Source organism: Python bivittatus, unplaced genomic scaffold (genome assembly GCF_059951505.1).
Source record: "Python bivittatus isolate LINGU-HERP-01145 unplaced genomic scaffold, Pbiv_v1 ctg000310_np1212, whole genome shotgun sequence".
Classification (NCBI taxonomy): Eukaryota; Metazoa; Chordata; class Lepidosauria; order Squamata; family Pythonidae; genus Python; species Python bivittatus.
Window position 1 is genome coordinate 3,732,881 of NW_028277054.1, and position 12,154 is coordinate 3,745,034.

Here is a 12,154-nt window from a genome sequence, read left to right on the forward strand (position 1 = left end):
CCCTCGTCTGCCATGGAGGCTCCCAAAAATCCGAACGAGAGGAGGACAAGACACGAAGATTGTAGGTGGGTTTTATTGAAACCAGACATTCTGAACTTCGCAGAGGAAGGAGATGACCCCCCTTGTGAGGTTGCTTTGGTTTCCATTTGTAAAAGATCCTTTTTTCTCCCCATAACTTATAAACATGATTTACACACAGTCTCTGGTGGCGGGAGGGGAGGAATGCGCACGGAGATTCCCCCACGATCTCCGCACGGCCTGGGAGTGGCAGCACGCAGGGCAGCGACGTCTCTCTCTCGCTCTCTCTTTTGCTCCGGATGGTCCCGTAAAGCTCTTTTATGCACTGGAGGGGGGGGGGGTGCGTGTGTGTATGGGGGGGGCGGGGGAACACTGTACCATACATCCAGCAAATGCAGAGACCCAAAGGCAGCTCCTGAACAACTTGATGACAGGGAAGAAAGAAGAGAGGGTGCAGCAGGGACCCCCAACGCAGGCCCAAGAAAACCACAATTGCGATTTACCTCTTGCAAACCCAACAGGGAAATGAGAACCAACACCCCCCTCCGCCCCCCAAAAAAACCAAAGAAGGGAAGGGAAGGTTCTGTACTATGGGAACTGAGGTTTTTAAATGCAAGTCCTGTGGACTTTCTCTTTAGAAAACCGTCAAAGTGGCTGGTAGAAGCAAGTAGCAAAAATGGAAGGGGAGGGGATGCTAAGCTCCCCCAGCCCCAGACCATGGACTTCTTTCTCGCAGCGCACCCCTTGGAGAGAACGCCTTTCCCGTCCCCAATGCTGGAGCGCCCCCTGGTGGCAAGAGGCAGCAGAGCAGTGACTGTAGCCTTGCCTAAGCCAGGGTTACCGTTTTGATCTTGCGAACTGTATCTTGGGCCAAAGGACTGGAGCCCCCAACCCCACCCAGAGCCCTGCCTCCAGGTTCCCTGAGAACCACCAGCCGCTCCTCGTGGGTGGGAGGGAGAAAGCATCCTTCCTGCTCCCCACCTCCAGATGTCCTCTGGGCTCCCTTGGTGCCCCACGAGGGCTACCTCTGGCCAGACAAGGACACAGGCAGGAGAGAAGGGGGCCACAAGCTGCACTGAAGTGTGGTGGAGAGGAGATGGTGGTGGTGGAGGAGGAGGAAAAGGAGGAGGAGGAGGAGGAGGAGGAAGAAGAAGGGCAATTTAACCAATGGTGAGGCCAAAGCCGCACTGGAATTTGTTCTTGCGGTGATTCAGGAAGGCACCCATAGCTAACGTAAGGGGCAGCGGAATCAGCTTCTTTTCCAAGGCAGCCCCCACGATCCAGTTGCTGTCGATGGAGCCTGAAGAGGGAGAGGAATCAGAGTAAAAAAAGATGCGGGGAGATGGGCGCCCCCCAAAAAAGGAAGGAACGTGTGTTTGATGGGGGATCTTCTTTGAGCAGTGCCCCCCTGCCCTCAAAAGCCAAGCTTGACTCTCAGGGTGCTGGTCTCTCCCCACCCTTCCCCTTAAACAAACATGCCCTAAACCCAGGGGTGTCTACTGAGTACAGCCAAAAAAGTCAAGATGGTGGATGCACACATCTTATAGGCTCCATATAGGAGACTATTTACTTTGGCCCAAATTTGGGCGCTACCTATTAGGGCAAGAACCAGTAGATATATAACCAGTAGCGTCCCATATGAAAGCCGAATTTCTTACTGTTCAGACTCAGAGGTAGAATCTGTCTCCCATTCACTATTAAAATGTCCACTGTACACCCAATGGCGATCAGTTTTAATACTCCCAATTGTTAATAATTCTAATTTCTCTTTGACCAGGAGGCTGTTACCCTTCTCCTGGGTGACCACGCTTCAGAAACCTCTAAGAAGGTTGCACAATTTTTATCAACAGCTATGGCTGTTAGAAACTGTCTGGTTCCTCCTCCATGCTCTTAACTGTCAGCTACTTTAGGAATTTCTTGCAATTTTTAAAATTTTCTTCTATAGATATTGTACGGTATATGCTGGTCTTCTATTGGGTATGGATCTGGACCATAAATGAATTTTGATTGTTTGATGGTGGCTGCAACAGCGCGATCGAAGCTTTGCCTGGTTTTTATGTGCTTGACACACGCAACATGCATAAAAAAGCAGGAGCTTTGATCGCACCATTGGGGATCCCCCTGAGTTTGGATTCTTCTTCCGTATAACGGACAACATTTGTTGTAAAACCGGCATTTTACCATACGTGTGTAGTTCAATTTAATTCCTTAATTAATTCATATCATTACCCCCCAATCATGTATTTAATAACGCTCAGCTTCTGTCATACTAAACGTTATGAGTTGGTGACATCGGGAGTAGCTGCAGAAGCTTCAGTTTGTGGATCTCTGCTTTAAAACCTCACCTGAACTGGAATGGAGATGGATTCCATTTTTAAAACATTGTATTTATTGAATTTTTGAACCAATGTAAGGAATAATGCAAGTAATCACTGTTTCGTTTCATTTAACTCTTATTTAAGAAACTACACACCAAGAGATAAATTCAAGAGTTCCATACCTCTGAAAAGGAGGTTGGCTTTGGGGAGATCCAGCTGGTACCCAAATGTTGCACTCGTGTCCTGCATGCGGGTGCTGGCTTCAAATTCCACCCCCACCTGCAACTGGAGAACCGGAGCAGAGAGAACAGATGAGAGCCAGGTGGGTGGCGCCTGGGCCCCACTGCAGCCCTGCCCCACTGCACAGTACCTTCAGCTAAAAAAGACACCCTTGCCAGCCCCAAGACCAATTGCTTCAGACCAACAGGCATGGTGAATTTCAATTACAGGTTACCCCAGCCATGGAGGAAGGGGAAACAAGATTGAAAGAAATGGGGGCAGGAAGAGAGGAGGGGAGAGAATCGCAGAAGGAGAGAAGGCGCCCAGTGGCTTCCACCGTGTTCCACAAGTCGTCTCCCAAAGGCAACTGCCAGAGAGGGCATGTTGCAGACCCCATCAGTGAGAGAATGCTGGCTGGCGGGGCCCAGGAGGAGAGTTCTCTGTTGTTGCCCGCGCCCTTTGGAATATTCTCCCCCCAGAGGTGTGGCAGGCCCCTACCCTCCTGGCTTTCCGAAAAGGTTTAAAGACCCGGCTCTGCCAATGTGCATGGGGCGATATGGGCTCTAACCATCCTTGGGAGTGGTTAGCACCCTGACGACGCTCCCTTGAATTATCCGCCAACTCCCCAACTCTCTTGGAAGCTATTTATTTATTATTAGGACTGTTTTATGTTGTATTTTAATGAATTTTATCTTTGCTGTGAACCACCCAGAGTCATTTCAATGAGACGGGCAGTGGCAAATTTGATGAATGAATAAAATAAAAACTAAAAACTGACCTGGTCACTAGCTTTGTGGTAATACGTGGCATGTGCTCCAGCCTGTCCTACTGTCAGAGTCGCAATCCAGTTTGGTGCTGTGAAGGCCAGAAAAAGAAGAAGGTCTCCCTTGTGGGCTCAAGAATCCCCAAGACTTGTCTTGCTCCCACCACACAGAGCCCTCCCGCAGTCCTCACAGGACTCATCCTGAATGGCATTGACATAAAACAACATCTGCATCTCAGAGGGACGACTGAGGTCAGAGGGCCAGCTGTGGTCTTCACAGTTTCCTTGTGGGCTTATTTATTTGCTAGGTGTCCATCCAACTTCTTGTTCAGGAGCTCTGGGTGGGGCACATATTGCTCCCTGGAATAGCAACCCTATCAGGTAGATTGGGCTAAGATTGAGAGAGACTGGCCCAACATCACTCACAGTGTCCCCTTGGCTACCGGGGGGCTTGAATATCTTCACCACCACCCCACCCCACCCCACCCTCTCAGAGACATCCAATCTGCCACCCAGCTGCCAGGTTCTGCTATCCCACTCAGCCACAAATATATCCAGGGTTGACTGAACCACCAAAGCCCCAAACAATTGGCTGGGTTCATCCAAAGACCAAAGAATTTTGTTGGTACCTGTGTACTTCCCAGCGAGTGACATGACAGTGCCCTCTTCACCTGGACGCCGATGGTACACCAGCTCCGCGCCCAGCGCCAGGCACGGCGTGACGCTCTGTAGGTAATGTGCCACCAGGATCCCTGCGGAACACAGCAGGGGGCTGATCAGCACCACTTATGTGGAACCCCCCCCCCCGACAGCCCTGCCAGGAGTCAAAGGCCAGGCTGAGCAGGAAGTCTTCTCGCCAGCAAGAGAAAGGAATCTGGGGAGGGAGGGGATCTGCTCACCTGAACCTACTAAAATATCGGGGTTCCCTAGCGTGACAGCAGCAGTGAAATCTGTGCCCCGGTATTCACTGTCCACTTGCCAGTTCACAAACTTGGCTTGCTGCGTCTGGAAGACAAAGGAGAGCATAAACAAACATTCATCTACGTTTTAATACTTGTCTAGCCCCTTGAAGCGAGTTGCGATCAGAGTTCTAGCAAAACGGCTCCCCTGTACTAAGCAGTGGTGCCCCCTTGCTAAGGAAGGAGAACCCAACCGAAGAGAAGGACTCGAAAGGAGAACCCCGCTGGCAGAACCTCAGTAAAAATAGTCCAGGCCTGGGCCAAAATCCTGCTAAAAAATGGCTGCCCCTCTCCCATTCAAGAGGAGATGCAGAAGAAGGACGTTTGCAGCTATAGAGGAACCCTTTGATATCTTTAGCTCAATCTTGCAAATGAATGATTTTAGTTGGATTTACAGTCTGCTTTGCATTCAGGGATACTCAGGGCGGCAAACATCAAAAGATTTTTCTTGTTTGTTTTGTTTTTCCAAAAACGTGCCATTAAAATGCAACCATAAAATAAAAGGCAAAGAGAATGCAGATATCAAGCCCTTGTACACGAACCTCTGATAAATGTTAAAAATGCTTATTTGGCAGGTACTGAACATTGACCAGCAGGGGGTGCCAATTAGGCGTCTTGCCATAGACATTTCAACACTGGATCTCACAACTGTGCAATGTTTGCATTCGATTCCCAAAAGGCGTTTTGGAAATGGAAGGTAACACCTGACTACAACTCAAAGCAACACACAATCCTAGTGAATGTTCCTTGTGGCTTAGAAGGGACAGATTCAACGTTAACTCTGCGTTTCTGGAAGAGACGACGGTGGCTAGATTTTACGGGGAACAGGAGACGCGTGTCAGCCCCAAGGACATGTACCTGAAGGACCACTTTGGACCGGATTTTATTTGTGAGCTGGTGGATAATCTGTGCATTAAGACTGCCGCTATTGTCCATGTCACCCACTAGCACCGGGAAGGCCTGAGAAAAAGAAGCAGAATATTTATTCATTTCATTGATTTATGTTTCAAATTTGTCACCGGCCATCTCACTGCAGAGTGATTTACAATCAGTATGACCCACCTTTCTCCAGGATGGGGTCTAAGGCATCTCCCTCTAGCACCTGAGTTACCATGCTCGTAATGCAATACAATTATGAAAGCCAAATTAACAGGAGCAAGAAAACAACAACAAACAGCAGTGAAAGGAGGGTAAGACTGTGATGGATCATCACTCAGCACAGAGTTAAATATGCCCAATTCTGACCCTGATTCAAAGTGTGGGTTTTCCAGCTTTGTCAGAAATTAGGTTCCTGGTACAGATTCCATTGACTATACCTGATCGTTTTAGTCAGTGATTTATACTGCATTAACCGTGCTTTCTAATAGGTAACCTTAGCTTAAAGCTTAATAATCATTATTTGTGTGTGTTTTTAAAGCGTTTTATAATTTCATAACTGATTAAGAGGTTGGAAAACAATCTCTGTGACATTTTAGACCTCTTGTATATTTGTTTGTATTTTACTATTTGTACTTTACCCATTTATTCTTTTATACAGAAGGATCCGAGGAAGATTACTATACAACCTGGTGCTGCATCTAAAGTTTCACAGAATGTCAGAGCTGGAAGGAAACTCAGAGAACATTTAGCCCAACTGCCAGCTCCGTGCAGGATCTGCTAAGGCTGTTTCTTGTTTTGCTAGTCACCCACCCAGCCTCTAAAGCGATGTTTCTCAACCTTGGCCACTTGAAGATGTGTGGACTTCAAATCCCAGAATTCCCCAGCCAGATTCTGGGAGTTGAAGTCCACACATCTTCAAGGGACAGCAGCTGAGAAACACTGTTCCAAAGGCTTAGCACATAAACAGTGAACACTGGAAAAAACAGATCTTAGCACAAGGGAACACAGACACCCAACTAAGACACAACAGTTCAACTGCTCAAGATGTATCGAAGTAGCATAAATCATGTCCTGCCTAGGTTTTATATAAATGTACCTCTGTGGGGCTTAGCTGCTTTGTCCCAACGTACGTCGCCCCGAAGCGGTAATTGGAGTCGCCAACCGTGCTGAGAGCCACTGTGTGATTGACCTGAGGAAGGAAACAAGGGTGTGAATTGCACCAGGGGCCCTCCAGGTCACAAAACGTACATCTAGAAGCAGGCTTCTAAACAGGCGTGCGCCAGAGCAGCTGTGGCGAGTGAGAAACACCACCAGGCGACCACACAGCAAGGTCCTTGAAGCTGAGCGTGCTTATAAATTAAGCTGATGCACCCAAAAGGAGCAGCACAGAAGACCCCAGCAAACTTACTGGAAATACGACTCTCTCACAGCAGTGTCACCCCAGTCTACCTCAGAGTTTGCCAATTCCTTTGTGACTTGTTTCCAAAAAAATGGTGAAGTGTAAAATAAGGAAAAATTAGGAAAAAAACGGGGCCTCTCTGCAACACGACCATCACCTCTGTTTTGAACTTATGGGTGACATGTGAATACTTACTTGAGAGTAACCCAACCTAAATTCACTTGTTTTCCAGTAAACGTGCACAGGAGCCCACTCCACGTTATTCCCAGTTGTGGAGTGAAAAGGTAGAACCCAGAAAGCAGAAATGGGCAATGCATGGCCCTCCAGAGGTAGACTACAAAACCTATCATCCCTCACCCCTAGTTGTGCTGGCTAGAGCTGATGAGATATGGAGCTCGTTAAGTTGGAGGACCATGGTCAAAAGCCTAGATGGAAATGAAATATTAAGAGAGAGGAAGGAGTCAGGGAGTTTTGAAGACACTTAAGATTGCTGCATTTTTGCTGAGTTTATGAGGATAATTTATTGCATGCAATCCATTTCAAGGAAAGCAAGCCATTCAAAAGCTGGATGAATATATAGAAATAAATTAATCCTTCCTCCAGGCGCTGGGAGCCATAGGCCTCCAGATATTGCACCATATACATCTGCCAAGCAACTGGATTGTTGGGAGATGGAAACGAACATCTGGAGGGCTACTGGTTGCCCAACTCTACCACTGATTTGCCAAGCGAAAGAGCCGGCATATTCACACTCTTACCTGGAAGTGATTGCTGAGACCTTTGTTTACTGTCAATTTCACCCCCTCCATTTGAATAGGGAACAATTCTGCAAGAGCAAGAAATGAAGAGGGAGATTGCTATAAATGGTTGTTTTTCTCCTACTGAGCACCTTTCTTTCAAAAAACAGATATTAGTTAAGACTAGAGAGAAGAATAAAAGAAGAGTTAGTGGAAACCGGATATATTGAATTATTCTATATATCGAATTTGTCACTGTCCATCTTGCTCAATGACTCTGGGTGGTTTACGAAACAGTTAAAATCAATTAAAATTACAAAATTACATTTGCTGAAATGCCTATCCTACATAAATCTCACCATTAGCTGAACTGACCAGGTGAACCAACTAGAGTTCTTCAGGTATTTTAGACCCAGTTCCACAATCTCTTGTCATGCTGGCTGAGGCTAATGGGAGCTGAAGCCCAGAACAGCAGAAAACTACCAGGTGACCTCCCTCTGCTTACATACACCTGAAAGATTTTCTGAAGTTGTCCTGCATGGCAATCAAACACAGGAGCTTCACCTTTCAAAACATAACCTGGGGTTCTCACAGTCTGGAGAAGTGTGAACCTTCAGAGTGCTTTTTTCCTTCCATATTACTCCCACAGTCCTGGGGCATAATTTGAAGGCATGCCAGGAGCCTGAATTCGCTTAGTGCTGCTTTCAGTTCCGTGATGGAATCAAGAAAGGAGATAACTATATGCTGTATAACTGAAGAAAGCACCCTACGGTCCATGCACATGTACAGAACACCTGCCAATATCCCAGAAGCATGCTCTAAAAAATGCACCTTGCATGATGAATTACCAATCTGGAAATTTCTAAATCTATCTACATCAGACAAGCATATTGTGGAGCAGTGTTTCTCAACCTCAACCTCAGCCACTTTAAGATGTGCGGACTTCAATGTCCAGAATTCCCCAGGCAGAATGCTGGCTGGGGAATTCTGGGTGTTGAAGTCCACACATCTTAAAGTGGCTGAGGTTGAGAAACACTGCTGTAGAAGGAGGCAGAGATAATGTTGGCGAAGGAATGCAAGAGCCGTCAGCAGATTAGAGAGACAATAAACAACACCTCAGCCCTGGGAGCTTGAGAGAGAGAGACTCAGAATAATCCCAACTTGATTCTGTATACTAGATGAGGAGGTTGAGGGAAGGTCTGGAAGCTTTCAAGATTCTGTTGTTATACTCTACAATAATCAAGTAGGGTCCAGTAGTCCTTGTGGTATCTGTTTCCGGACCTGGGTGACCTCAAAGGACTGACACATACAGGTTTTCTTCCCCAGCTTTGTATGAAGCACAGGAACCTCACAAAACAGATCACCCTTTCAAATCCTTGACGCTCTTGAGATGTGTGGACTTCCGCTCCCAGAATTCCCAAACATACTCGCCGCTGCCAAGGATTCTGGGAGTGGAGGCCCATGCATCTGGAAAGTACCCAGGACAGGTAAAGTTGTGATGGCTGCAGTGGTTCCACTGCACGATGTTGGGCAGCTATTTACCTTTGCATTTACGATGACATTCCTCAAAGGTGCCAGGGTTAGGAAGCTGGTCACACTTGTCTTCTGCACTGCGATCTTGCGTGGGGGGAACCAGTCCAGTGACGGGAGGCATGGAGAAACCCGGTGGCACTGATACTAAGCCAGAGCCTGGCCCTGACACCACAGGAGGGGGCGCTGGAGAGCTGGCAGCCAGGACGTTGCCCATGGTGAAAACTAGGCAGGAGGAAAAGAGCTGCTTATTACGGGGCAGATGCTTTATCCCAGTGTTTCTCAACCTTGGCAAGTTTAAGATGGGTGGACTTCAACTCCCAGAATTCCCCAGCCAGCATGGGAAGTCCGCCCATCTTAAACTTGCCAAGGTTGGGAAACACCACTTTATCTCTTCACAAATACCATTGTTCCCTGTTGGACTGTGCCTTCTACAATGGTCTGAGTGTCTCAAGTGTGGTCCCTGCCCCTCTTCAGTTATAACACTGTGCAGGAAAAATGGGGCACAGACTGGCTGGTGAACCAAAGGCCTTCCAAGAGGGTCGCTTTCTGCACTCCTGTGTGCAAAGCAAACTGCACCTGCAAAGCTCCTCTCCTTCTAAGCCATCACAAGGAACAGGATGCTGCATTATCCTCATTTTTGCACCAGCCCAGCAAAGAAAGGAGTTGCTTCTATTTGTACGTGCAGAAGAAATGGTTGCTGCCGATCCAGGTGGGGCTCTGAATCAACTCACTTATCTTGCTATGAATTTGAGGTCCTTCAGGCCAGAGTTGTCGTTTCCTTCACATCCATCTTTGTTTCTGGGTAAATATCTCTGTGTGTGCTGTGCGTGTGCATGTACAGAGTGGTATCAATGAGTCAAAGCACTTGAACTCTGAAAAGGCTGCAAGTTGCAGCAGCCCTGAAATGAAGGCCAAAGACCAAACCGACCGCCTGCTCGTTATTTATTCAGTTTTAAAATGCGTCCGCGGCCCTTCAAAATCAGCGTCTCCCAGACTTGCTTCCCACAGACCGTGATCACCTTAAGATCACCAATCTTAAAAGAATCGAAACGCACCATAAAACACAGAGATTAAAACCCAGAATTGGAGGCGTGAGGCAAAAGCCCAGCAGCCTGATTGCCTGTGAAGGCTGCCAGTCCCCGACCAGGAAAAAAAAGCTGAAGGCATCAGCTGGGAGTGCCTGCTGCAGATCCCTTGCAGCCTGGCTCTGAACAGAGGCATCAAAAGCTCTAAGAAACCAACCAATGCTGTGTTTATGCTGATTATAGGAGCTCCTGCCTGGCAAGGAGGGTTATCGCGGTGGCCTGACTCTGTGCAAAGGCCGCCAGCTGCTGACCCGTTAAAAAAAAAGCAGCTGTAAAGCCAGTCAATGCTCTGCTTGCACAGGTTGTGCAAGGGAGGGGTGAGAAGAGGCCCTCGCGGCGGAACTTCCTCCAAAGGCTCTCCTTAGGGCAGGGAAAAGCTCCAAGACACCAAAAGGGATCGTCGGCTCCAACCGAGGGCCGCCTTCCTCCCTGCGGGCAAAGGGAGAGGCACCCTCCGTGTCTGCGAATGAAGAGCTGCGCGGGACACGCGAAGGGAGGCTCTGCACACGCCGGCGCCCGCTGCCCCGTGGGGCAAAAGAAGAGCTGCCCGCCTGGCCTGACTCCGCGCAAAGGCCGCCAGCTGCTGACCCCGGCGGGCAGGGCGGGCTCAGCGGGAGGAGCTAAGAGTTTCCCGCCCGGCCCTCCCGGCTCGCTTCCTCCCCCCCCCCCGCGGGGCCCATTTTGGCTTCCGCTCCCCATTCCTCGTCCTTGTCCCCGTCCTGCGGGGTCGGTCACCCCCTGCCTGACCTCCTCCCCTTCTCCCCTCTTCGGCCGCACCCCTCCATCCAGGCCGGGCCCTCCCCGCCGCCTCTCCCGCCAGCCATCCGGCGGCGCCCGCCCAGACCCTCCTCCCGGTTCCTCCCCACTCACGCGGCGGCGGCGGGAGCAGCAGCGAGGGCTGGAGCCGGGAGACACCCGAACACGCTTGCTCGGAGACCCCGCCCCCTTGCCGCTGCCATTGGCCCGCGATGCGCTTAGCCCCGCCCCTGCTCAGCCTAGCGTGGACGCTACTGGCTGGCGTCCCGTCCAGCCGCGCCCCTTCCCCGGGACCATGCAGCCCTCATGGACCTTAGGCCTCGCCATGTCCCACCGCTTCCTTCCCCAAGGTAGCTTTCTATTGGCCGGCTTCTAGAACGTCACACCCCACTAGGCTGTTCTGATTGGGCAGATTGTGGAATAAATCTGTTTTCTCTTCGATGATTGGCCGTCCTGTTTCCTCCTGGAGGCGCTTGGGCTGCACTTCCATTGGTCGCTTTACATACGGAGGGGAATTAGGGCGCCACTCGGAGCTTTCCCTCAGAAAAAGGCGGAGCTGAGGAAGCAAGGTCAGCAGCGAAGATCAGGAGCAAGGTCAGGTGGCTATCCCAAAGTGCAGCGCGGCCACCATTGAGTTTCTAGTACAGAGGAGCTCGCAGAAACCATAGAGAAGTGGGCTGATTATTCTTTTGACCCCACCCCTCCGGCGGTTTCCATAGAAACTCAATTAGGCTGTTTCTGTATTCCTCCAGGCAATTCTTAGGAAGGGGCATCCAGGCTAAATACGCTTTTCCTTATGGAGTAATTTCTCTCCCGTTGATTCAGTTGCAACTGCTCTCAGATTTTCAACCGCACGCGCTATATGGGACTTTCACAGCGCCCTTCAATCCTACTTTCACTGCACCCCAGAAAATGATGGTTTCTAGGTCCCCCATTGGGGGGCAATTTCTAATGCGTCCTGTCCTCAGGGCAAGGCCATCACCCTCTGCCTGGTCCACAGTAGAGGCATTCCATCCTCATCCTGGTACACTCGATGGACTACAACTCCCATCACTCACAGCCAGCCTGGCCGTTAGGAGTAGCCGTCCAACACAGTGGGAAACCATCTGGACGGAGAAGGCTTAACTCCTAAAACCCAATTTGGGATATTCTGGCCCCTCGGGCCACGAAAACCGCAATGGGCTTGCAAGAAGATGCAGAGTAGATGCGCACCGACTTCTGAAGCGATACTGCTTTTGCGGGTTTGCAATATTGTAATTTTCCCAGGCTCACACTTTCCGATCCACACTTATTCTGCTCTCCATTCCGTGAAGTTAAGGCAAAATGCAATGTTTTTTCCCTCAAGGATTCAGCTACCCTCCTTCCTAAATGCTCCTGAAGTATTGGACTACAAATGCAACGAGCCTGCTGGCTGAGCAGGACAGGAATTTGGGTCCCACATCTGGAAGGCATCAAGTTTGGAAAGACTGACATGCATAAAAAGTGATA

The 12,154-nt window shown here is 49.4% G+C and overlaps 1 protein-coding gene across 2 annotated transcripts; it reads right to left on the reverse strand.

The window, feature by feature from the left end:
• Nucleotides 1-55: 55 nt before the first annotated feature.
• On the reverse strand, nucleotides 56-10,925 carry TOMM40 (translocase of outer mitochondrial membrane 40). 2 transcript variants are annotated; one of them, XM_088139870.1, is made up of 10 exons: nucleotides 10,781-10,925; nucleotides 8,835-9,047; nucleotides 7,314-7,381; nucleotides 6,253-6,345; nucleotides 5,136-5,237; nucleotides 4,218-4,323; nucleotides 3,948-4,070; nucleotides 3,334-3,410; nucleotides 2,519-2,621; nucleotides 56-1,318 (listed from the first exon to the last, which is right to left on the reverse strand). In XM_088139870.1, exons 2-10 carry the CDS (start codon nucleotides 9,037-9,039, stop codon nucleotides 1,179-1,181), a joined length of 1,017 nt encoding a protein of 338 aa, XP_087995996.1. In that variant the 5' UTR covers nucleotides 9,040-9,047; nucleotides 10,781-10,925; the 3' UTR covers nucleotides 56-1,178. The 2 variants fall into 2 exon arrangements, with proteins under 2 accessions (XP_087995996.1, XP_087995997.1); XM_088139871.1 differs by lacking the exon at nucleotides 10,781-10,925 and adding an exon at nucleotides 9,557-10,488.
• Nucleotides 10,926-12,154: the final 1,229 nt, after the last annotated feature.